The sequence below is a fragment of the Lepus europaeus genome, chromosome 1 (assembly GCF_033115175.1).
Source record: "Lepus europaeus isolate LE1 chromosome 1, mLepTim1.pri, whole genome shotgun sequence".
Lineage (NCBI taxonomy): Eukaryota > Metazoa > Chordata > Mammalia > Lagomorpha > Leporidae > Lepus > Lepus europaeus.
This window is the reverse complement of record NC_084827.1, coordinates 160,792,439-160,819,443: the sequence shown is the minus strand read 5'-3', so window position 1 is coordinate 160,819,443 and position 27,005 is coordinate 160,792,439. Positions and strand designations below refer to the sequence as shown.

Here is a 27,005-nt window from a genome sequence, read left to right as displayed (position 1 = left end):
CCGCCGGAATCTTGTCCAAATGCAGACTGTGCCGGTTTGGGAGGTCTGGGGCAAGCCTGAGATTCTGCACTTCTCACAATGCACAGGGTGATGGTGACATTGCTGATGCACGGACTGCACTTCCTGGGACCTAGGACAGAGGCACAAATGGAGAAGAGAGAGAAGAGGGCAGCAGAGGAAGGCAGGAAAATGGACAATCAGGAAGCAAGAGAAGGGGAGAGAAAGAAGGAGAAAGGCCGCTGGGAGGGGCACATGCAGGCACAGCCATGGCTGGGTGGGGGTCTGCCAAACAGATCCCGAGAGGATTGGAGGCTCCTGATGCCACCCCACCCCTCAGCCTTGCCCTGACACTGTCAGTGTCCCCAGAGCAGCTGTCAGGCTTGTGCCACCTTTGTAGCCTCCTGCCTCAAGCAGGTGCACACACACGGAGGAGCACTGTGCATCTGGAAATGCCTCCACATCTTCACGGTCAGCCGGTTAATCCGTGTGTAATCAATTAGCCAGTGTGAGCGTGAGCAGGGGGACTTCAGCAGCCTGGTCCAGCTTCACTCCTGCTCTCTAAGGGGTGTGGGAAGAATCCATCCTGCAAGCTGCAAGGGTCAGGGGTTGGGTGGGGAAGGCGGGGTTGGGGTCTTCGCATGGAGAGGCAGCCGGCAACACCTGGGGTTGGTGTCCAGGGCATTCTATCTGAGACCCCAAGGAGTGAGTGTGAGAGGGTCTATGTGAGTGTGGGAGAGTGTGCATGCTAAGGTCAGGGAGCTGTTTCTGGATGGTGGCACTAGAAGCCCCAGGCCCCTTAACCATCTCCATGGTGTACCCAAAGGTCAGAATAAGAAGTACCGCCTCCTGCCAGGGCTCTGTCTTCAGCCACTCATTGCAAAATCTTGAAGCATCTTAAAATAGCTGTGTCACGAGACAGCTGATTCTGCTGCCTCTGGGGCGTGAGCAGAGGCCTGAGCAAGTTAACCCTCCGCTTCCTCTCCAGCTGGCTCAAGCCCCCAAGAAGAGTCAGATTGCAAACCCAGGAGCCCACCTCAAAGGGCCTGCCCCCTCTTGGCTCACAAAAGTGAAAAACCATTTAGGGCTAACTTTCTCCTTGAGACAAAAAAGAAAAGGCTATTCTAATCTCATCAGTCAGATAAGGGAATGGCAGGGTAGGCAGTGTTGATCTGTGAGTCAAGCCGTAAGTGAACATGCTATCTTGAACCGTGAGTTTCTGAACACTGGGGATACGCTCCAGTTTTGCTGCTCCTGCAAATGCAATGGCTATTGGCCAGATAGCACCAGAGGAAGAAAGTAGCTTGTCCTGGAAGCAGTACTATGTAGTTGAGGCCTGAATTGTCCCCGTTGTGTGTTTGGAGTTCCTTGGGCCCAGCCAAGTGTGAGACAGCTGCCTGCTCAGCCACAGTGTGCAGCTTCTGTCCCCACGGCCTGGCTGGCCGTCTGCAGTGCAGGATGGCGCTGGCAGGCCCTACTGCAGACGTGTGCAGAAATGGGTGGGGATCCCAGAGCTACCTCTGCTCTCAGACAATGGAGGTTCCGTGCAGGTCTGTCACCCCATACAAAGGCGTGAGCAACAGCACAGCTGCTCACCCTGGGGCATCGTCTTAGATGTCATGTGCTTGGCCAGAAGCACCACTGAGAAAGGACCTGCCGCACAGCCCTTGGCTCCATGGCTGCTTTCCTCTCTATGTTGCATCCAAATCGCTATTAGAGGAAGGATCATTTCATTGTGGATTATTGGGTGCCAGTCAACGTTCTAACTGTTCACATATATTATTTAATTTAATCATGGAAACAGTGAAGGGGTACAATTATTACTCCCAATCTACAGATGATACTGTGGAGGCACAGAGGGGTTGGGCAGCTTGCCCAAGGCTGCATAGCTCTTCACTGGTGGTGCCCAGTAGCACGCAGGGGTCTGAGTCCTGGCCCAGACTCTTTGCTTCTTTGCCATCATGCACATGCCTTTAGGACACGTATGAATGTAGGATGCAGATGCATTTAGGATTGCCCTGCTCCGAGTGCCTTTCTGTATATTTTTTGCTGGAAGATGATAAAAAGCTCTGGGTTTCATGGTTATTTCAAAGCACTGGTTTTAAAGTTGTTTTGTTTCACCCTCATAATACTCTGGGAAGTAGGAGTAGGAAGGACCAATTATGTCCACCTTTTCAGAAAGGAAACTTACAGTCCTCCTCATTTCCCGACCCCCCCTCCCCCCCGCCAGGTGACACTCAGCAAGCTGGGGCAGAGCTCAACTAGAATTGGGCCATCTCTCCCCTTGCTTGATGTCCCTTCCTGCTATAAAGAAGGAAGTTTCTAGTCCTGGTGCCCTTTTCCCTTAGTCTCTCCACTCCAGGGGTATGGAGAACTTTCTGTCTGCCAGGGCCATTTGGATACTTGTAACATCCATCACAGGTCATACAAACTTATCAACTTAATTATAGAAAATTAGCCTACTATAAGATTTCTTGAATTTCGAGTCCCACCTTGGGTTGCCTTGGCAGGGCCAGACGCAATGATTTTGCGGGCTTTATACAGCCCATGGGCCTGATGTTCCTCACCCCTGCTCTATGCATTGATGCCACATAACAGGAGTTCAGGGGCTGGAGAAGTCTCACAACACTGGGATCAGAATCTCTCAGCATTGCAGGTGTGTGGTGTGGCAGAGCCTGGTCCCTTGGTCCCTTGGTCCCCTCTTCCTTTCCCAACCTCCCTTACATTGCCTGCCCCCACCTCTCTGAGAGTACCCAGGAGTCCTGCATAGGGTCCACAGGTGGCTTGGGGGCTGGTTGGTGGTGGGGGGTTTAGGGATGTGCCTCTCTAGATGGAGTTTCTGACATCTGGGAGAACAGGGTGGGGGTTATTGATCCTTCAATGGTAGAAACAAAAGGCCCTCTCAGAAGCTTTTTCCTCTTTCCAAGCAGTGGGCCAGGCTCTGGAAAAAGCATTTGCTTGTACAAAAGCGAAAGCTGAACAATTGGGCCATCTTCTGGAACATTCCTTTGTTATGTGTAACCCTAGGCTAGGGGAAACAGTGGAAAATTAAAAGGCCCAATTCAGTGTAATGGGATGTTATCTGCATAATTAAATGTAAAGGCTGACATCCTGCATCTGGACTAGCAAGTGAAATGTCTTCCAACGGTTACCCCTCCTTGGGGCCGCTGGCCAGTGCCGGCAGGAACCAGAGTCAGTGCTTTCACCCAAGCCGTCAGATGCACAGCGAGGGTCTCCCTGGTGGCAGATGGAAGATGCTCTGCCTCTCCTCTGCGTTCAGGCACAGATGCTTTCTGGGGATGTCCCCTGCAGGGCATGAGGCAGATCTCTGCCAGCCGATGTCCTTCCTTCCACCTGCCCAAATCTGACCCTGCCACGTCCTTGCTTACAGCCGTTCCCAGCATCGCTTTTGCTCCTAGGGAGGAGTTCTAAATCTGCATAGTCTGAGAATCTACGTGCTGGATCCTTCTTACTTCTCATGTTGTCTCACCCCATACTTTCGTCTGCTCTCTCCACTCCACTCACTCTGGTCTTTGCCCAGGTTTTCGTACTCACCGTGCCTTCCTCTGACACAGGGCCTCTGTACCTGCTCTTCCCTCTGCCTGTAGCATTCTCCCATCCTTTCTGTGCTTAATAATTCCTACTTGGTTCAAGCATCATTTTCTCTGGAAAGTCAGATCTCAATGCCATGTACCTCCCTAACTCTTGACAAATTGCAACTGAGAATAATTCATTGATTGTTGGTACTCCCTAGGCTATAAACTCCATGGGATCTGAGACTTGTCTTGTTTTGCCTAGTGGTCTGTCTCCGGCACCTAGCATAGTGATCAGCACATAGAAAACATGCAACTGTTGTGTGGCTGTGTGAATAAATCCTGTTTTAGTCAGTTTTTCAATACGTTAACTAAAATACTTGAGAGGAGCATCTGAGGAAGGAAGGAAGTTTATATTGGCTTACAGTTTTGGAGATTCACAGTCCAAGACCAGGTGGCTCCATTAGTCTGGCTTCTGATGAAGGCAGAGTATAGGTTGAGAAAGGATCGCAAGGCCAGCAGGTAGCTGAGTGACTCAAAGAACAGCTCTTCATCAACCCTTTGTATGGTCTCCCCTTATAAAGCCATCATGATCTGGTCATGGGACTCAACCCTAACAACCTAATCCAATTCAGTCACCTGGCAAAGGCCTCACCTTCAGACATCTCCATCAGATTCAGCCTCCACCCTAACTCATCAACCATTAGCATTAATCCATTAACTGTCCACAGAAGACTTTGGGGTTGAAATGTCTGCATGTCTGGGGATCCCATTAAAACCGTAACAACCCCCAAGCTAAAATCTAACTCCTGGCTCATTTAGGCTGGCACTGTCTGGACTAGCCAGGAAATCATGGAATTTCAGAGTTGAAATTCACCCACACCTCAGCTTTTTTTTTTTTTTTAATTTATTTTATTTGAAAGGCAGAGTTGGAGAGAGAGGTATTGATTTTCCATCTTTTGGCTCACTCCCCAAATGGCTGTAATGGCCAGAATTGGGCCATACTGAAACCAGGAGCCAGGAGCTTCTTGGGCCATCCTCCACTGCCTGCAAGCACATTAGCAGGGAGCTGGATCAGAAGTGGAGCAGCAGAGACTTGAACCAGTGCCCATATGGGATGCCAGCACTGCAGGTGGTGGCCCAACCCCCTACACCATAGAACCCGCCCCCACATTCCAGCTTTCAACCCATCCATCAATAATGCTGTATGTACACTGCTGCTTATTGTGTAAAAAAATGTAAATGTCCATATTAATACACTTTCAGAAAATTATAAACTATTTTTCTTATCTCTTTCCCTCCTCTCTTTGTTGGATTGGTCATCTCTGACATGTATATGTAATGACATGCAAGGTGTTATAGAAACAAACAAAACAGGCAAAAGAAAGGCCTGTGTGCCCCCAGCACTTATTAGCGCAAAAAGAGACTCTGGAAAGAAGATTCTAGAGCCCTGGCCACCACCCACTCATTCTGTGTTTTCATTTCTGCCCTCCCAGTGTTCTCCACATGACTGCTAACCTGCCCTTCTCTTCTCCCACAGTGGCAGGCCATCTCTCTGACAGTCATCGAGAAGGTCCAGATCGCAGCCGCCATCTTGGGCTCTCTCTTCCTCATCGCCAGTATCTCTTGGCTCATCTGGTCGACCTTCAGTCCCTCAGCTAAGTGGCAGCGCCAAGACCTCCTCTTCCAGATCTGCTATGGGATGTACGGCTTCATGGACGTGGTGTGCATAGGTGGGTCTGGGGGCTTGTCTCTGTGGGAAGCTGGGAGCCATGTGCTCACAAGGTGGACAACCCCTTCAGGATCCCTTCCTGGTAGTGGGGGCGGTGTGGGCAAAGTGGGGAAGGTTGCTGTCCTGAGACCTGAGAGCTCAGGAGAGGCTTAGACTTGAGTGACGAGTGGGAAGGGGCAAGAGGCAGGGTGTAGAAGGAAGAGCTCAGTCATTCCCAAGCCAACGTGTTTTGCCCAGTTGAAGGCATGAATACAGAGGCTTGCCTGAGAAGAGCTGAGAGAGGTGGGTTGCTCCATGTGCTGCCTCGAGCAGGTGTTGGAAGGGCTCTCCTCCTTTGCGGACCCGTGGCTGCTGAGCCACAAGAGAGATGCCTACACCTTTCATTTCACCCTTTTCCCAGCAAAATGCCACAATGATCTCTGCCTCTTCCCCACTTCCAGCTTTCTCTCAGTCTATTCCAATGCCCCGAGCTTTCTCTTGTGTAGTGGTGGGGTTGCACCTCTGGAGGTGGGAGAGGAAATGCCGCACAGCCAGCCTCTGACTGCTCACCCCGCTTTGCCTTGAGTTTCTGTGTTTTCATCTACATAGACGAATTTCTGTTCCAGGTAAGATGTTTAAAAGGCTTCAGTGTTTTTGAAAACAGCTGGAACTGACAGAGATGCTTCCTGCTTGCTCCCTTACTCCATCCCCCAAGCTTTGCTCCTCTCTCTTCCACAATGGTTGGTGAAGAGCTTGGTCCCTTTTTTCCACAACAGATCAGTATGGCTGGGAGTCTGAAGGCTTGGCCCAAGTGGCTGAGCAGGTGGGAATGCCTGGTTTGTCTGGGTAAAAAGAAGTGTGCATAAGCCCTGCTATCCACCCTAACCTGGAACCCTCAGATTTTGCCCTTGGTATCAGTGCTAGGAGTATGAGACTTCCACTCATTGTCTTCTCTGGGCATTGGTGTATTTGTTACATCAAATATACTGCACTGCTCTATTTAGCAGGAAAACACCTATTAGCTGGAATTTGGCTGAGATGGTGTTGATGTGCATTTCTTTGGGGTCTTCTAATATTAGGAGTCAGAAAGGCCAGGAGTCTGGCACTGATAAAACCAGTGGTGCTGGAACGCATAAACTTGTATTCGCCATCTTGCTGCCTCTCCATGCTAACAAAATCAATATATCAACTCCAAGTTCAAGAGCCTTTTAATTATGGCACCTAGGCAGTAGAGAAACAGATGGCCCAGGTTTGGAGGACTGTGGGAGAGAGAGGACTGTGAATGGGGAGGAATTTGACATTGATGCATTTTAATTTCCTTCTCCCTCCCACCAAACTCCCTTCCTACCCCTGCAGAGGCCTGGGTTGGTGATGCCAGGAGCCAGGCGTGTCTCCATATGGAGGATTACGGCAAGTCTGCCAGGGAGGGGGCGGGGGGACTTCCTGCAGAGCCCCTCCTCTGTCCTTCACTCTCCTTCAGGCAGACTTCAGCTCAGTCCCTGAGGCATGCTTCTACGAGACACATATTCCTGTCACATGGCGTATTAGCCAACTTTGGCCTCGGTAACAAACAATTCCCCAAATCGCAGTGCCTTATAGCAAGCATTCATTTCCCATTCACACATCTGTGAGATGGCTGGGGCTCTGCTGAGCTGGGCTGCCAGGCTTAGCTTCTGGCTGGCTGTGCATTGGGTTCAGGCCTGCTCCCAATGTCTCCTCCTGCTGGGATCCAGGCTAAGGGAGCAATGACTACTGGGCTGTGCTTTTCTCCCAGCCAAGTGTAGGAGTACAAGGAGGCTGGCAGAAAATCTTGCTTCTCAAAGTGTCTGCTCAGAACTGGCACACACTGCCTTCTGCCCACAGCACATTGGCCAGTGCAAGTCACCAACAAGCCCCACATCAGTAGGGTGCTGAGGCAGGGACGTCTCCACAGCATGGAGCTGGCTCTGGTGAGTTCTTCCTCCCCCACTCAACCTTGGCTGTAGTACGTCACAGCAGGAGCTTGTGTATCTATGTATGTCTCCATCTGGATATTTTTCTCTCCCTCTCCTTAAGAACCATGTGATTCAATCACAAGGGCTCCACCCTCGTGACTTTTGCCAATCTAGTCACTTTCCAGAGTCCCCACCGGTAAACACCATTGTTGGACTCAGTTTCCATCCTCTGAGTACAATGGACACAAGATGTTGGGATTACACTCCTGTAGGAGTTCAGGGAACTGCACAACTTATGTCCAAACCATAGCTGGCCTCTTGGAGCAGACAGCAGGGGTCCCACGACTTCACTTGTGGGATGCCTACAGATGACACCCATGACATCGAGTGCACCTGGGCCCACTTACAAGGGGAATCTTCATGAACAGGGCCAGCTCCCCAGGATCTGGGTCACCCAGCACCCCCACTCTGCCCGGCCTGGTATTCCGATCTCGCCTGCTCCTGATGTCTCTCTCTGAACAGGGCTCTGTGTCACCACCTCCTCTGTCTCTTTCTTGGCTCCCTCACTCTCTGGCTGTGTTTCCCCTGGCCCACAGCTATCTCTCCAATTCTTTCTCACATACGTGGAGTGCTCAATCTTTCCATTTCTGGGAGAAGCAGAGTGGGCTGATGTTGAGTTTTCACATTGGTTTCCTTTCTTCCCTGCTGTCAGGAAGATATAATTTCTCAGGATCCAAAGCCACACTAGAGCTTTGATCCTGCTCAGACAAGCCACTGGTAGTTAGAGAGAGAACCACTGGACAGGAGGGCAGTGCATGAGGACCCTCCCTGCTTTTGATGCCACCCAAAAGCAGTCAGACAGACTGCTGTTTAGGCAGCCTCACCTTAAAGGAGTTCAGACTGCTCTGTTATGTTGTTGATTATAGTTGGAGCTAGTTCTATTTCAGAGCATGTCCCTGGGAATAAGGACTAATGCTCCCATTTTGAGAACACGAAACACTGAGACTGAGGCCGAAGGGCAGCGGAGTAAGACTCTCAGCTCAGTGTTTTCCTGGGAGAGGCTGACACCCAAGGGACAAAATGCTGCAAGATGAAACAGAAAAGGGAGGGTGGCAGGTGACAAGCAACAGTGGAAACCCACAGACAGATTCCTGTGGTTGTGATGATGGTGATTTTTGTTTATGGTGATAATCAGTAGTGATAATGGAGGTTTTAAGTGTGAAATTCAAGTATCAGTCACTCCTTCTCTGCAGTGTTCTGGCCCATAGAACACTGCGTGAGTGTAAGTGTCTGTCTTTTAAGGGTCCTCTGCAGGGAGAATCAGCTGGAGCCTGCAGAGCCTACCCGGGGCATCCTTCATTTAAAGACTGGCCAGCGGGAATCAGAGGGACTGCCAGGGAGGACACTGGACATCAGATTCACTACAGGGAGTACAGAACAGGAACTATGGCCTCCCTTGCAGGAGTCCTGACTGCACTCCACATCCCAGTCCAGGACTGGGCTCTTGGCTCCCACACAATAGCTCAGGAGCAAGCAGCTGAGGTCTACATCGTGGGGGTTGGGTCTACCTGGCTATAGTTTCCAGGCTCCCTGCGAAAGTCATGCTCGGCTCAAGTCATTGTGCTCAGGGAAACCCAAAGCCTCAGCCTTGCAGGAGGCATTCATAGCACCCACCCATCAAGGGCTATCCCACCCGGGCGGCACTGTAACACTGCAGACACCTGCCTTCATCAGACTCTGAGGGGAAAGCCAGAATGTCCATCCAGGGCCAGTTTGTTCCAAGAGAAGGAGAAATACCCCGTCACTCCTCACTGCCCACTCCTGTCTCCCTCTATGATCCTGGCCTTCTGGCCACACCCTTGACCTTTGAATCATGAGAGGCAGAACAGCTGGAACAGGAAGCACAGAGCTGGCTGGGCCTTCCAGAAGGAGGCACAGTGTTGCCTTCTCACTGCAAGAAACAGAGCCAAGAGAACCCCAGGGAGACTCTGCCTTACTTTTGAGGTTCTCACCAGTTTCAAAGCCTCCCAGGGAGAGGGAAAGCTTGAGAAGATGATGTGAATGAAGAGGAAGGGGAGAGAAGATGAGGCTCCCTGGCAGACAGTGGGGTGAAGGGAGCCTGCTCTCAAGAAATATTGGTGGAAAAAAATGGTGGTGAAAGAATTCATATTTGGGGCCGGTGCTGTGGCGTAATCGATTAAGCTACGTTCTGCAACACTGGCATCCCATATAGGCACTGGTTAGAGTCTCAGCTGCTCTACTTTTGATCCAGCTCCCTGCTAATGTTCCTGGAAAAAGCAGTGGGAGGTGACCCAAGTGCTCAGACCCCTGCACCCATGTGGGAGACCCAGAAGAAGCTCCTGGCTTTTGGTTTCAGCCTGGCCCAGCCCCGGCTATTGAGGCCATTTGGGGAGTGAACCAGCAGATGGAAGATCTCTCCCTGTCTGTGTCTCCCTCTCTCTGTAACTCTGCCTTTCAAACAAATAAAGATTAAAAAATTTAAAAAGAATTCATATCCCCAGGCACAAGCTCCTTGAAGGGATAGAGGAAGTCTAGCACCTGGGTAAGAACATTGTCATCCGGATAAAGGAAAATGAATCTAATCCCATGTTGTCAGCTCAAACGGCAGAGGTGGGAAACATGAAAACACTCTGCTGCTATGCGTCTCTGGATGTTCTGTGCTTTTCAGATATCAAGAACAATTTGTGCATTCTCTCAAAGACAATGAAATGACCATGGGTGGTAAAGAACACGAGTCAACATGAAGTGGATGGTTTGGGGGAATCCTTACTATGCACATATACCTGGGGCTCTAAGCAAAACCATCCTGAGCCAACAGCAGCCTAGCAGATGTTCCCCACCATGAAGCCAAGAAGGTGGGGACATGGGCTGCTTGTGAAGCTGTGTCAGCCCACCCGTGGCAGTATCCATGCAGCTAGCTTCTGCTAAAAAAAAAAATCAGTGGTCAGTGATTATTCTCTCAGAGAATGGTCCACGGTGCTCACCAGTGGATTTTGCCTCAAAGGTTACCAGGAAGGTCCAAGTTCCCTGTTTGATACAGCCCAGCTCCGGGGCTGAGAACATAGCTCTGGACTTGGTCATATCAGAGGGACTTAGTGATTGATACCAGCTGCCCCTCCAGACAAAGCATCTCTTGGAGTAGAGTCCTAGCTTCCTAGGCTAGTGCACACCACTATGAAAGGCACACGTAAGCTGCTGTGAACAGAAGAAACCACCAAACCCCTTCCAGGATGGATGAACTGATTAAGGGTACAACAGCATGACTATTACAACCCAGAGTTAACAGGTGAGGAGAGACTTAAAGCAACTGTGCTCCAGGTCACACAGCTAAGCAAGCGGTGGAGCAATGATTGGGCCAAGAAACTCTGGCTCCAGTACCAGGGCACTTTCTACTGCCTATTTCATCTCTGGTAGCTCCAGGAAATTGCAAATGCAGAGCTTGTATGGGGAGGCAGGTTGGGAGGAAATTAACCCAGTAGTACCCTGACCCCCAGTGACGCCCAGCTGCTCCTGTCCTCCTGTGTTCAGGGTTTTGGGCATTAGTGATTGTTGCATTTCCTTTTGGATCAATGCTGTTCTGATTCCAAGAAAGAGGCTTGAGAAATCAGGATGAAATTTGAACAACCATGGAAGGCACTTGAGATGGAGAAGCTAACTCTGCTAGTTGACATGAATTTGGGTAATCCTTTTACTCATTCAAAAATAGTTTTTGAGAGGGCACTGGATAGACACAGTCAAATAAGAGAGTCACCTACTCTCAGGGATCTTGCGTGTCATGGGGCTTGCAGATGAGGTCATCACTAAATCCCATGTGATAGAAGCTGGGCTGCTGTCTGGCACCAGGATGAGTGAGCCCAGGAAAAAAGAACCCGGGTGAGAAAGCTCTGGATGGACATGTCTATTCATTCAGTTATTCAGCTGTGGAGCTTTAGCAGAATAGCTGGCAGTCTACATAGATCACAACACAGTGGGAGTCTGCATACTGCAGTTAGCTCTGGCTGGGGGTGGGGACAGTCAGGTGGTCTTACTGCAGGAAGGAACCGTACTCAAGAGGTAAATCATAGCTTGTCTGGAAGGTGGGGAGAGAGCATTGCAGGCATAAGCTCTTGCTGCGTGGAGACACAGAGGTAGAGTGAACAGGATGTGCTTGGAAAGCTTTGGACAGGCTTGTATGGCTCAGTACCAACAGGTGGGTGATGGATGATGGCACTGGGAGGTTGGCAGGGGCCAAATCCCACAGGGTCCTGAGTCCTGTGCTAAGAACTCAGACTTCACCCTGTTGGGGAGAGGGTAGCTTTGTAACAATTTTCTTTAAAAGATTTATTTTATTTATTTGAAAGGCAGAATTAATGAGATAGAGGGAGAGACAGAGAGTGAGGTCTTCATCTGCTGGTTCACTCCCCAGTTGGCTGCAATGGCCGGAATTAAGCTAGTCTGAAGCCAAGAGCCAGGCACTTCTTCTGGATTTCCCATGTGGGTGGGGCGCAAGCACTTGGGCCATCTTTCTCTGCCTTAGGTGCATTATCAGGGAGCTGAATCGAAAGAAAAGCAGCCGGGACGCCAACCGGCACCTATATGGGATATGGGCATGCAAGCCTAACCCTCTATGCCACAGCACCAGCCCTGTGTTGTAACATTTTAAATGGTAAAAATGGTTTGAGTCCATGTGTGTTTTAAGCTAGCAACTCTGGCAGTTGTAAAGAGGATGGATCAGAGATCGACAGATGAGGTAGAGAGAGACTAATTGGAAAATAGATGTAATAGTCTAAGCAAGAGGCAGAGAGGTGCATCTCAGTGGCAGTGGGGGAAGACGTGGAGGGAGGTTGTGATCTTAAAAGGCACTAAGGAGGTGGACTTGCCAGGACTGTCTGGGCCCCTTTGAAAGAGTGGGAGCCCTGGGGTTCTGGGGGCTGGGTGCCTTAGCTGAGCAGGAGAATGGGTGGACAATGGGGTGGGCAGAAGGGAGCCATGGGGTAAGTCCTTGGCAAAGGCACCAAGAACCATCTTAAGTCTAAATTCCAGGTAGAGAAGCAAGAGCCAGTTCCTAAGCCAAGAGTTTTCAGTAGAAGAGAAACAGGATGCTCAGAGGACAGTATGGGCTGCAGAGGAGAAGGGAAGGGAAGGGTCTCTGTCAGGACAGAAAAGGGGAAGGGGCTTTTATGGCACACAGGTGATTCCCTCATGTAAGGCAGAGGAAGCTGCAAGGGCGTCAGGGTAGTTCTGACATGGCTTGGTGGCTGTTGGGAGGAGAGGAGGTAGTGGTGATATGGACAGTTAAGACCCTAGTGCATGTCCAGGTTTCTGCGGGCAGCTGGATAAGAAGATGTGAAGACGGCTTGGAGGTCATCAGCAAGGGTGGTGAGAGCTGTGTGTTTTGTTGAGATGATGTGGGAGGAAGGCTCAGAGAACAGGTTGCTAAGGACAGAGGGCTGGTATGCATTAAACAGCTAAGGGATGGGTAGACACAGAGAATGAGAAAAAAGAGGAGGGACTCAGTCCCCAAACCCACAGTAGTGAGCTTCCAGAGGGGTAAGGGGGTGCCATGGAATGGCCCGGAGCTCAGGTGCCTACTTACCTTGTGACCTTGAGAGATTTGCACCACCTCTCTGTTGCCTTTTCCTTGTCTGTGATGTGGGATAATAATACCATCCTCAGTGGGTTGTGCAGAGGACTGTAACAGAAGAAGCACTCGGAAATGTCCCTTGATCGGGTGCATTCCCTTCCTAGTGGGCACTCTGTAGAGCTTTGCTGAAACTCGAAGTCCTGTCACAGCCTAGACAGAGCGCGCCTGACCTTGAGTGCTCACGTAACGCAGGCTCTGCTCTTACCAGGAGTGCAGCCTTTTCTTGAAGGTTCTCAGTTCCCTCTCCCTTGCATCCCCTCACTGAGAAGATGTGATTACATCCCATGGCCTTGCGCCACCTGCCTCCTCCTCTGTCTTCTCTAATGACGCTGCCCGCTGCAGCAGGGAAGCTGACAGGGCCTCCCAGCAAACAAATGGGGCATTCTCTGCTCCAGTGGGTCAAGTTATTAGGATTTAACAAGAGCAAATTAATTAAGGGCTTTGGCACAAAAAAAAAAAAAAACTTTTTTTTTTCACTCCACAGATCTAAGTGATTGGCCATGAAAAAGTCAACTCTGCAAAAATCAGGACCTTCCCCTCATCCTGCTTGTTACTCGTGTGGCAGAGGGTCAGGGGAGGAAGGCGAGGAGAGTTTCTGAGATTGTTTGCAAAGCTTTAAAGCAGTGGACTGTGGTACTTATTTGTTGTGTGTGGTTCCCGGAGGTAATTCCAGTGATGTAGAGATGTCTGGCCCTTGCCCTCTGAGATAAAGGGATTTAAGTCTCTCTGCAGGGCAAATGGGCAGGGAGTGGAGCACTAGGATTGCAAAAACATTCTTTGTTCCAATCCTAATTTAAATTCTCATTAACTAAAAAACACGTATACCACAACATTTCTTCGATGATACACAGCAGGGTGCAGCAGAAGAGACAGGAAGGGGAGGATCTGGGTCTGATCCCTGTGAGCTGTGAGCAACTCATGTCCTCTCTCTACAGCTAGTCTCCTCTGCAAAATGAGAACATTGAGCCCGATCCCCACCTCGCAGGTGTGCCATGCCCAGATTCTGAAGTTACTTCCATTGTGAGGAACTATGGAGGCTCTCAGAGGCTGACCGGTGTAGCTGTGTGGGATCCCTGTCAATGTCAGGCAGGGCCAGCCAGCCCCCTGGAGAAGCATCACTCACCTAGCAGGGCACCGTGATGCTCAGCCCGTGTTCTGGCTCTTCTGGTGTTCCAGATTCACTATTAGCTCACGGCTCACCCACCAGGGGCTCCCTAAGGGAGGCCCCTCTCTCCACTGCTGCATGGTGGAATACTCGGAGGAAGGAGGTGCCTGATTGAGAAGCTGGTACACCAAGCAAGCTCTGTCCCCTCCAAGGAGGCGCTTCACCTATTTCATTGTAGTGATGAGGCTTGAAAGATTTTCTGAACCCCTTGTAGGAACCGTTGTGAGCACAGAACAGATGCAGGAGGGGCATATCTGCCTGATGATGCTGGGGTTTGTTGTTAGAAAAAGCCCCAAATGATCACCAAAGTGAGTGCTTGAGCCAGCCAATACACTTTGGGGGAAACTGAAACATACCATTAAGCCACACGTTGCTCTTCTCTTGTGGCCCCTAACTGAGTACTGCGGGCATGGTTAGTGTGGTAACTTCAACAGATGTTAGTGGTTTAGCATAATAGGAGTTTCTGGGTTGTGGAACATTCTCCTCCATGTAGGGATCAGGGACCCAAGCTCCACACTCCCATGGGGCCTTTAAGTCTTTTGCCCTCCTGCCAGGAGACATAAGAGAGCTGAAATAAGGCATTGCCACACTCACACAACTTTTCTTTCAATACCTAGTTCTTTTTTTTTTTTTTTCAATACTTAGTTCTTAATCCCTGGCCTGATTCCCTTTCACATTCTGAACACCCTGGCTCCATGCAGGTGCAAATATCTGAAGGATAGAATTCCGCCCACAGTGACAGCTCCAGCTAAGGAAAAGGAGTGTGAACCTTCAGTGGACACTGAGCAGTCTCCATCGCAGAAGGTTAGCCCATCAAGAAGTTTCTAGAAATCTTATGAGCTAGGATAGTCCAATAGGAGCCTGGTTCCTAAGGGTAACTTTGTAAAGTCCTAGAGACTTTAAAAGACAAAACTCTTCCTGTATGTAGAAGTCCTGGCATATCTGCTCACATTGTTTGTGTAACTTTATCATTACTTGCATGATAACACAGCCCGGTCACTCCTGTGAGAAGCACAAAGCTGTTCCTTGCAGGATAGTAGGTAGGGGGTGACTTTACCAGCCTGGCACCTGCCAGCAGCACTCCCTGAGCCCACCATGCATAGCTGCTTGTGTTTATTTATTTGTTATTTATATAAAATGAAGTACCTTAATACTTATTTAATAGCAATGATGACACTGTTGATAAAATAACTAACATTTGTTATTCATCATGTGCCAAATGCCATGAAAAGTAGGTTACGTGCTGTAAGTGCATTATCTTATTTATTCCCTACAACCTTATGATGTACTTTCTATTATAACACCCACTTCTCTGATATAAAAACTGAGGATGAGATGTTAATCACCCCAAGTCTTACAACTAAAATACAATTTCATCTGATTCCAAAGGCTGAATCTTTAACCACTCTGTTAGAACAATGTAACATCTATTAAAACACATATTGCAAAACCCTCTTATTATGAATTCCTATAGAAATTATGCATGTACAACTTTTAATTAATGAATGAATTTGAGAGGCGGAAAAACAGAAAGGGAGAGGGAGAATCCACTGGTTGACTCCACATGCCTGGCTCCAGGTTTCCCACATCAATGACAGGGACCTAACTACTGGAACCATAACCCACTGCCTCCCAAGATCTGCATTAACTGGAAGCTGCAATTAGGACAGAGCTATAACTGGAAACTAGCCATTCTGGTACAGGATGTGGGTGTCCTAACTGCTCTCTCAACACTATACCAAATGCCCACCCTTACTTACAAGTTTTTTTTAAAATGATCTCTGTGGCTGCTCATTGTTGGAGAGGAGCACATGACCCTCATCATGGAGGAAGAAGTGATTCCAGACATGTGACCCTGTTCTGTTTCAGATGAACCTGGAAAAGCTGTGTGTCCTTGGGTAAGACAATCAACCTCTCTGCACTCAGTTTCCTCTTCTGTAAAGTGGAGAAATATTGCTGACATCACAGAGTTTCTGTAAGAAGCATCCTGTATTTGCAAGGTCCTTTAAGAGTGGTAGAGCTTAATAAGCATTCAATAAATACTTATTATCATCACCATCACCACCCTCATCACTATGACATTCATCGTCACCTGCAAGTACTGATGCCACCCAGAGTGGCTGGGGATGATAACTCCAGTTCCATCCATATCCGTCCAGATGGTGAGCAATCTATGCCCGACATAGAAATGCCCACAGGAAAAAAAGTCCACAGTCTCTAGAGGTATAAAGTCACAGGCACACTTCCAGGAATGGACCCCTCAACTACCTCAATGCATAGTTGGGGCTCCAGAATGTCCCTCTCCTACTAACTATTCTTACTGAGTTAAGCTCACCCCATTTCAAAGCATCTCTGGCTCTTAATGGTTTCCTAGGAGAGGGCCTCTCACAGGGCTCCAGACTGACCTGGGTAAGCAGAGTGTCTGGGATGGCTCTGACTCAGATGTGTGGAGACACTCTCTCCAGCTCTGCGATCAACCGGCCCAGCAGGGGCCCTGCTAGGGAGAATGCTCTGACAGCAGCAGTCACCGCCGCCCTCTCCCTGGGCACTGACAATAGAAGGGAAGGTGGCTTTGCATTCACCGCTCATCAAATGTTTCCTGTGTCTTTTGTCCTTGAGCCTTCATTGCCAAAATCATTCAAGCCAGGGTGAGCCTACCCACAGAGGACCCCTGGGTCCACATCTCAGCACCTCCCCGAGGAGATCTCCAGAAACACTGCCCAGCTGTACCTATGAGAAGCATGAAGATGAGCCCTTGGAAAATATTGGGCAAGTAGTACATTGCCAATCTGGCTTCTGACAGTAGCAGTCCCCTAAGTCTGCTCAAAATAGCTGATTACATTTCTTTCCCATACTTGCTGGCTGTGTTTTTTGTGCAAGTTCTGAACAGACTGGGTCTTTGAAGTGTTGAATGGCACAGAGCAGGGAGTGGCGAGGTGGGTCACAGCCGTTCCTCAATGGACAAAACCCTGAGACTTTCAGTGGTGGAAGAGGAGGCGAGTGTGCGTGTGTGTGTGTGTGCGCGCGTGGGGATTGTTTCTAGATCTGTGGCCTCAGTTGGCCTCTAGAGCACTTTTTAGCTCCAGCATATTACTCATCTATCAATGATGACTCAGCCTGAGGATCAAGGAGGAAAACAGTTACATAGAAGACAAGGGCTTGTGTTGGATACAGAGTTGGTAATGAAGAAGGAATATGAGTGGACTTCTCTGTGTCCTGCAACCTTCCCCACAGCCATCCACATCATGCAACACAGAGTGTCAGGTGTGTGCCAGGCACAATGCCAGGACTCATCAACTCATCATATTTCACAGCCACCCCAGGAGGAAGGGAGCATCAGGCTCAATTTAATGATGAGAAAACTGAGGCTCAGAAAGAGAAGTTGTTTCCCTAAAGCCACAAGACCTGTATGTGCCAGCACTCCCAGGCTCTATACAGGCTTATAGGTGAGTGAACTCTGGGCTGGTGCCCACAGGTGTCAGGATCTAAAAATACCTGTTTCTTCAGTTACCTTTGGTGTCTGGCACCTATGGAAGGAGGGTCTTTTTCAAAGTTCCTCATTGCTCTTTTTAAAAATCAGGCAGTGGGCAGAAGAAAGCCTGTCTGAGTCTGCTTTGTGGTGCTGACACAAAGCCCCCAAGACTAGGTGGTTTATAAAGAACTTACAGTGCTAGAGACTGGAAAGCCCAGGTTCAGGCACCAGCAGGTTCTGTGTGCAGTGAGGCGCTGGTCCTCATAGGTGGCACCACCTGGGTGTCCTACATCATGAGACGGACACAGGAGGGGCCAGATGCTGGGTCCCCACATGGTGGAAGAGTGGCAGAGCCCACGCTGGTTCCATCCAGCCCTTCCTGGATGGGTACTCATCCATTCACAAGGATGCCCCCCCAGCAGACCCCACCTATTGTATCAACACAATGGGGACTGTGCTCAGACACAGGTTTTTTTTTTAACTTTTATTTAATAAATATAAATTTCCAAAGTACAGCTTTTGGATTACAGTGGCTTCCCCCCCCCCCATAACTTCCCTCCCACCCGCAACCCTCCCATCTCCCGCTCCCTCTCCCATTCCATTCACATCAAGATGCATTTTCAATTCTCTTTATATACAGAAGATAAATTTAGTATATATTAAGTAAAGATTTCAACAGTTTGCACCCACACAGAAACACAAAGTGTAAAGTACTGTTTGAGTACTAGTTATAGCATTAATTCACATTGTACAACACATTAAGGACAGAGATCCTACATGAGGAGTAAGTGCACAGTGACTCCTGTTGTTGACTTAACAAATTGACACTCTTGTTTATGGCATCAGTAATCACCCTAGGCTCTTGTCATGAGTTGCCAGGGCCATGGAAGCCTTTTGAGTTTGCCAACTCCAATCTTATTTAGACAAGGTCATAGTCAAAGTAGAAGTTCTCTCCTCCCTTCAGAGAAAGGTACCTCCTTCTTTGATGACCTGTTCTTTCTGCTGGGATCTCACTCACAGAGATCTTTCATTTAGGTTTTTTTTTTTTTGCCAGAGTGTCTTGGCTTTCCATGCCTAAAATATTCTCATGGGCTCTTCAGCCAGATCTGAATGCCTTAAGGGCTGATTCTGAGGCCAGAATGCTGTTTAGGACATCTGCCATTCTATGAGTTTGCTGTGTATCCCGCTTCCCATGTTGGATCGTTCTCTCCTTTTTAATTCTATCAGTTAATATTAGCAGACACTAGTCTTGTTTATGTAATCCTTTTGACTCTTAATCCTATCATTATGATCAATTGTGAACTGAAACTGATCACTTTGACTAGTGAGATGGCACTGGTACATGCCACCTTGATGGGATTGAATTGGAATCCCCTGGCACGTTTCTAACTCTTGGGGCAAGTCAGATGAAGCATGTCCCAAATCAGACACAGGTTTTGGAGAGGATGCACTCAGACTGCTGCAAAGACTGCATTCTAGGTAAGGCTGCAAGAACGCGGTCCACCTGCAGGCAACATCATCATTGCCTGAAGATCCTTGGATGTGCAGATTCTTAGGCCATATCTCAGACCCACTTAGGATCTCAAGGGCTGAGGCCTAGGATTCTGGGTTTTGCTAAGCTCTTCAATGACTCTGATGCTTGCTAAAGTTTGGAAGCCACTGCACTAGAGCTGTCAGTAACCAGGAGGCCCGCAGGAGAAGGGGTGGGTGGGCAGGAGCAGTCTGGGTACAGGAGCAGCAGCTTCTCTCCAGACTCCTCAGTCTTGACCTGTTGTTCTGTATGTGATGGGAATCAGTGCTCTGTTCCATCACAGGTGCTCACAGAAGCCACTAGTAACTACTTAGGAAAGACAAACTGAATTAGATTGTATCTCACTGCTCTGGACACAAGAGTCCATGGCCAAAAGGCCGTAGGAATTGGGGTGTCCAGTCAGGAAGAACACAGCATTGCTGTCGTGATGTGTAAGGGGTGGTGGTGGTACCAGGCAGGCATAGGACCACCCACTCACATCCTTGAGGACTAAGATAAAGGCTCTTTCAGCTGGAGGCAGGGGGAGAGAGATGATGACAAATGAAGGTCTCTGATAACCTGTGGAGTATGCAGCTACGTGAAGGTGATAAGCCCTAAAAGTTGGGGAGACATTACAAAGGCGACAATTTTTCTAGAACTGAATTTCCCACAGACACAGCCCAGGGTTGGCCACATTGTAGATGGTTATCAGATGATTGTTAAAGTAGAAAACTCCAGAAAAGTACTCAGTCAACACTTACTAAATTTCTGGTTTTACCACTTTCTTCTGATACTTCTCTGCTCCCTTCACCATAGCCTTCGCTCTTCCTAATCTAATGTTCAGCCTCTATCCATTGCCATTTCCATCCCGCTTCCTTCTCTCCCAAATCTTCAATCTTGTCCAGGTCACCTGCTCCACTGGGTGGGCCCCGGGCCCCACCCATCTTCCACCATTTTCTTGTGATTTTTGCCACCCAAGAAATCACTAAGTAATTTGTCCAACAGGAAGCAGAGGGTGGGTTGAGGGGAGCAAGATTAAATGAGGTAGTGTATACTTTTCCAACTTTTGCCAAACAAGCCTATCTAGAAAGACAGGTACACCTTCCTCCTGTTTAGCCACCTAGCCATTAAAAATAGTTTAATTACTTCCTGAACACTGGACAGTTAGATAATTAGAAGGCAACATTCAGACCAAAAATTCAAGCCACCCTCTTCAATCAGAGGGAAACTGTCTGATCAAGAGCTAATTAAGAATCCAGTGTGTGGCTGTTGTCAGAAAGAGCTCACTTGGGGCTTCAAAAGATGCTACATCTCCTGGTCTAGGCCCCTGTCTTCTCTGTTATCACCAGGGCTCTACTAGGCCCCCAGAGCCATGATAGCTGCCCACGACTCAACCAGGCCTGGCCCTACCCCCGAGGGGCTCACAATCTAGGGAAAAGCATGCCAGAGTGTTCAAACAGAGCTTGTGAACTGGAAGAACAGCTCCAGGGCCATGGGCACTTGTGTACTATTCAAAAGGTACTAAGCAGATGGAAATGATGTGAGTTGACACACTTGGGAGAGGGTGAGACAGAGAGGAAGTCTCCTTGTCCAGACTCTGCCAGACTAAATCGAGAGGCCCACAGGTGGGCTTCTGGAGATTTTCAGACCCCCTAACACGATCAGGACCATTCAGACACCAGTTGTGACTTCTTGGTGAGTTGATCCATACCTTTCATCAGTTCTTTCAGAAGGTGACCCAAACAAAGGGCTGGGGACCTTGAGTCCGTCTCTCACAGAGCCTTTGAAGACTTGTTGAGCAAAGAGTGATGTCGGGAACTGCGGGAAGACGCAGAGTGGCAGTGGGTGGCAGCTCTTGTCTCCCAGAAGCACTGCGGGTCGGAGATTGGAGAGGTTCCATGGTGCTCCTCCAGGCTCTCAGCTTCACGTTGAGGGGGCTGAGGTGACTCAGCGCTGTTGGCTCTCGAGAGCCAGCTCCAGCCCTGGAGTTTCCATTGTTGCAAGACAAGCCCATGGAGCCTCACTTCCCCTTCACCTGGCTCACCTCCTCAGGCCCAGACTCCTGAATACCCATCATCCCCTTCCTGGTTTGCTCATCCCATCTTCCCACAATGCCCTCTTGACCTCAGAGTCCAACATGAGCAACTTCATCTCTGTTCCTTTCATCATCTTCTGATTGAAATGTGGCTGTCTCGGGAGACATGGGGCCTGGGGTTGGAGCATGCACTGCTTGCTCTCTCCACCACTTCCAAATCACCTCTCCTGCTCTGCCCTTCAGCAGCTCCAGCCCTCCGAGTGCATGCCACCTTTCTGTCCTGCCTTTTCCGCTCCCTGGTGCTGTGGGAAGCCTATGCTCTCCTCGATGCACCTGCCTCATGTGCTCCCCCCCATCGGTCCTTTCCTCAACATCTGCATGAATCAGTGAGCCCAGCCCTTTGGAGCATTTTGGAAATCTATGGCATTTTTCTGTTTTCTAATACAGTGTGCCTCAGCATTTATACCAAAATTTATGTTGTCTTGTTATAAATTATCCACCCCTTTTTTACATTAACTATTAGCACATTCTATTATTTTTTTTAAAAAAGAAACATAACAACTCATAATATCTTATGAATTTCATTTCAGGATAGGAATACATTTGTTATCAAAAGGCAGCATTTAGTTTGATGCCATTAAGGATGGCTGATGCCAATCACCTGTCCTACTCCCTGGCTTCCCTGTTACCCCAAAGATCTTTTCCTCAAGCCCATCCCGATCCCTAATCAGGTGGTCACCCCCCCCCAGACTCATTATCACCAGTAAACATAGTTTCTGTGATTTCCCACTCTGTGACCTTCACTCCCTAATCTCTGTAGTTCTCTCACTCCAGCAGGCCTTGTCCTCAGAGAGACCTCCCGGCATTGACCCCATCACTTTCCATTTTCGTCATTCTCAATCCACTTTGTGTTCTCACTTCTGATTGTAAACTTCCCAACCTGGGCTCCCCTGTCCAGCATGATGAGAAGTGCCCTGCAAGCATACATAACTCTCATGTCCACTTGCCTGATAAAAATTCTATAATAGTCAAACCCAACTTTCTTCTTACTCCACACATGTACCTGAGCAAGCAGTTGAAGGTGTGGAGAAAGATTTAAATTTATGGCCACAAACCTCAAATGGACACTCAACACAGATAATTCTGCCACTTCTCCCTTATAAATTCAACTTTCCAACATAATTATTTACCACCTTCTCCTTCTTCCATAACCATTTTTTTAAGATTTATTTTATCTTTTTGAAAGATAGAGCTATAGAGAAAGGGAGAGATAAAGATGTTATATATGTTGGTTCACTCCCCAAATGGCCAAAATGGCCAGGACTGAGCCAGGCCAAAACCAGGAGCTAGGAGCTTCATCTGGGTCTCTCATTGGGTACAGGGGCCCAAGGACCTGGGCCATCCTCTGCTGCCTTCCCAGGAGCATTAGCAGGGAACTGGATCAGAAGTGGAGCAGCCAGAACTTGAACCAGTGCCTATGTGAGATGCAGGTACTACAGGCTGCAGCATAACCCACTATTCCATGAGGCCAGTCCCAACTTCCATAAATGTTTACCACTTCCTTTCTTATCCCTCCAACCTTAACTGATGACCTCATAAGAAGCAAATATGTGCTTGGGTGAGAACTACCTGATTTCCCATTATTACTTCTGTCATCCTCTTTCTGTCTGTGCTCATCAAGCCAATGGCTACTTCTCATTTTATTTGAGCTGACCTCTTAACAGCATTTAAAAGAATCATTATGAGGCCAGCACTGTGGCACAGCAGATTAAAGCCCTAGCCTGAAACACTGGCATTCCATATGGCGCCAGTCTGAGTCCCAGCTGCTCCACTTCCTACCCAGCTTTCTGCTGTGGCCTGGGAAAGCAGTGGAAGATGGCCCCAGTTCTTGGGCCCCTGCACCCATGTGGGAGACCCAGAGGAAGCTCCTGGCTTCTGGCTTCAGATCGGTGCAGCTCCAGCCATTGCAGCCATCTGGGGAGTGAACCAGCAGATGGAAGACCTCTCTCTCTGTCTGTACCTCTCTCTGTAACTCTGCCTTTCAAATAAATAAAATAAACCTAAAAAAAAAAAAAAAGAAAGAATCATTACACTCTCTTGGAATGCACCCTTCTCTAGACTTCTAGAACTCTTGCACTTGCTGGTCTTACTTCTACACCATTGGTTGCTTCTTCAGAGCTTCCTTTTGGCTGGCTGTACCCCCTCCAAGACCTCCAGCGAACCTGTAAGCATCAGCAGCCCAGGGCTCCGTCATTGGCCTTTTTTCCTTCCCCAAGAGATCGCAGCCATTCTTGAGGCTTCAAGTTCCACCTGTCTTAGTCTGTTTTGTGCTGCTAGAATACCCAAGAATAAAGGTTTTATAAAGAACAAAAATGTATTTCACACATTGGGAAGTCTATGATCAGAGCACCAGCCTCTGGTGAGGGCTTTCACAAGGAAGAAGGTAGAAGGGCAAGAGAAAACCAACTCTCTCTCTCAAGGCCAAATACAAGGGCACCTGACCCCATTCATGAGAGAGGAGTCCTCAGGTCTAATCACTTTCTAAAGATCCACCTCTTCATGCTGTCACCTTGGTAATGCCTTAATTTTGGAGCAAATTCAAACCATCTCAATATTATGGCTTCCATCTCTCTATGCTTCAGACTCATAGGCCCAAATGCCCACCTGGCACTTCTGGTTGGATTTCAGACATCTTAAACTTGCCATGACCAAAATATAGCTATTAGTCACGTGGTCCGCTGAATGATGGCCCCCAAAGACATTCAGGTCATAGTTCTTGAAACTATTAATGCTACCTTATATGTCAAAAGGGGCTTTGCAGATGTGATTAATTTAATAATCTTTAAATAATGGTGTTGTTTGGGGTTATTCAAATGAGCCCTAAGTGTAACCACAAGTTTTCTTATAAGAGGGAAACAAGGAAAGATTTGATGGTGGAAGAGAAGCAGAAAATGTGCTAACAGAAGAAAAGACAAAAAACTGCAGGCAACCTCTAGAGTCTGAGAAAGGCAAGGGAACTGATTCTCTCTAAGCCTCCAGGAAGAACCAGCCCTGTTAACACCTTTGCTTTAGCCCAGTGAGGCTTCCTCTCCGGGATTTTAAGAGAATGCATCTGTGTTGTTTGAAGCCAGTAAATGCATGGTCATTTGTTTTAGCAGCCACAGGAAACTTACACATTCTCTGCTGCCACTATCCCCACTAAATCCACACTCCTGAAACTGATGGCCTCCACAGCTCAGCACGTGGCACCCCTACCCATCCAACTGGGAAGGACAAAAGCTTCAGCAACATCTTTTTTTTTTTTTTTTTTTTTTTGGACAGGCAAAGTGGACAGTGAGAGAGAAAGACAGAGAGAAAGGTCTTCCTTTCCCGTTGGTTCACCCTCCAATGGCCACTGCGGTCGGCACGCTGAGGCCAGCACACTGCGCTGATCCAAAGGCAGGAGCCAGGTGCTTCTCCTGGTCTCCCATGCGGGTGCAGGGCCCAAGGACCTGGGCCATCCTCCACTGCACTCCCGGGCCATAGCAGAGAGCTGGCCTGGAAGAGGGGCAACCGGGACAGAATCCGGCGCCCCAACCGGGACTAGAACCTGGTGTGCCGGCGCTGCAAGGTGGAGGATTAGCCTGTTGAGCCACGGTGCCGGCCTTCAGCAACATCTTTACTCATGCCTCACCTGCCAGCTCCACCTCCACCTGTCAGCTCCACCTCCAGCATACATCCTGATGCCAACAATTGCTCACTGCCTCCACTGCTAGCACCCTCCCTACCCTAGGCAGCCAGCAGTTCCTAGCTGAATGAGTACACCACTTCCTGTTTGGTGCGCAAATCTGGCTCTTGTTCCTCTTGGGTGGGTTGTTCCCATGGGAGCCAGCATGAATTTTCTGAAGGTGAAGTCAGATCGCATCCTCCCCCAATGAACCCTTCAGTGGCTTCCCCATTATACTCAGGATAAAATACAAATCTGTTGTCATGGCCTCCAAGGTCCAATCATAGATTAGCTTCAGCCCACCTTGTCTCTGTCTATGTCCGCACTCACACCATAGTGTAGTAGTCACCCCAATCCTTTTTTTTTTTTTCTTTGACCCTTGTTCATCCACCCCACCTGCTGGCACAGTTCCTACACTGAAGTGCTGTCTCTGGAATCGTGCGCGATCCCTCCTCATCATCACTGAAGTCTCAACTCAAATATGGCCTCCCTAGAAAGGCCATTCCCTCCACCCTTTCCCAGGACTGTCAAGGCCTGCAACGAGTGGACATTTAACTGTTTTTATCCTTCTCATGTGTAGCATTTGTCAACTCTTCAAATGGTTTTACTGTTTTTTTTTTAAATGTGTCTGTTGTGTCTCTCCACTCAAACACAAGCTGCCTGAAAGCCGAACTCTGCCTCTCTCACCCACTGCGGTGTCCCCAGCGCTTGGCACTCAGTAGGCATGCAATTAAGATTTATTGCCCATTTTCCTAGAGTGGCCTATTTCAGATGACCACTGCCTCTGGACTATATAACTGAAACAAAGTGGCCTGTCCTGGGGCTGTTTGTGCATGGCTAACTGGTGGAGTTTCAGGGATGGTTCAGCAGCAAATAGGGAATGACTGCACGGCTTCTTCTGTGGTGCCCTGAAAACCACACCCTTCGTTCAGTAGCTGCTGAGGGCTGACTGCCATGGATATGCAAAAAGTGAGGAAAGGGATATCTCTATTATGGCTCAACGGATGATTTGGGTTGTGTCAAGCCAAGAGGGGTGGAGGGTCGGGGGACGAGTAGAAGGAGGCAAAGGCCTTGGATGTAGGTGCCAGATGACCCTGTGAGCTCAATGTGGAAGCCCCTCCCTGCCAGAGACTCGCCAAGCGAGGAACCTAGGGCTAGGAACTCTATGACTCATAGCTGGAAGGTAGATTTTTTTAAAAAAGACTTATTTATTTATTTGAGAGTCAGAGTTACAGAGGGAGAGAGAGAGAGGTCTTCAATCTGCTGGTTCACTCCCTAAGTGGCTGCAATGGCTGGAGCTGTGCTGATCCAAAGCCAGGAGCTGCTTCTGGGTCTCCCACGTGGGTGCAGGGACCCAAGCACTTGGGCCATCTTCCACTGCCTTCCCAGGTCAAAAACAGAGAGCTGAATGGGAAGTGAAGCAGCTGGGACACGAACCAGCACCAGTATGGGATGCTGGTGCCACAGGCAGAGGCTTAGCCTACTATGCCACAGCACCAGCCCCGGAAGGTAGATTTTAAAGCACAAATCAAAGCAATGGAGCCTGAGCTTGCCCCAGCTATATCTGTCAATGAAGGGAGACCACGGTTTTTCCCAGCAGCAGCTTTGCTGTCTCTGAATGACTTGGCCTTTGTCTCTCTCCTCTCCCTGCTGCCTCAGGTCTCATCATCCATGAGGGGCCCTCCGTGTACCGCATCTTTAAACGGTGGCAAGCCGTCAACCAGCAGTGGAAAGTGCTGAACTACGACAAGACAAAAGACCTGGAGGACCAAAAGGCAGGAGGCAGGACAAACCCACGGACCTCCTCATCCACCCAGGCCAACATCCCTGCCACAGAGGAGGAGACTGCAGGCACGCCTGCCCCCGAGGAAGGCCCTGCCCGGCCTGCCAGCCACCCCTCAGGCCCTCTGTCCCACCACCACTGTGCTTACACCATCCTGCACATCCTGAGTCACTTGAGACCTCATGAGCAGCGGAGCCCGCAGGGCGGCAGCCGAGAGCTCGTCATGAGAGTCACGACCGTGTGAAAGGAGAGACCGGCGAAGGAGTGTGACCGTGCGCGCGCGCAGGGCCGCAAAGGGGCCAGAGGGTAGCAGGGGGGAGGCATATCGGGACCCCAGGGCCCAGCGCAGAGAGCAGGCAGAGGGTGACAGGCCTTGAGGGTGCCCTGGGGTGGGGTGGAGCTGGAGGGAGGGTGGCACCAGGAGCGGTATCGGGCTTTCCGATTAGTTGACCCGGTTCTCCAACTGACCGGCAACAAAACCCGACAAACTCAGCAACGAAGTGCAATACAGGTGG

At 49.2% G+C, this 27,005-nt stretch overlaps 1 protein-coding gene across 1 annotated transcript in view; it reads left to right on the top strand.

Annotated features, from left to right (window-relative positions):
* MARCHF4 (membrane associated ring-CH-type finger 4) overlaps positions 1–26,734 on the top strand; it is a 118,038-nt gene extending 91,304 nt beyond the window's left edge. The window contains exons 3-4 of the mRNA XM_062201851.1: positions 5,071–5,263; positions 26,367–26,734. Of these exons, the coding sequence (XP_062057835.1) occupies positions 5,071–5,263; positions 26,367–26,734 (561 nt within the window). The remainder of the gene's footprint in view (positions 1–5,070; positions 5,264–26,366) is intronic.
* Positions 26,735–27,005: the final 271 nt, after the last annotated feature.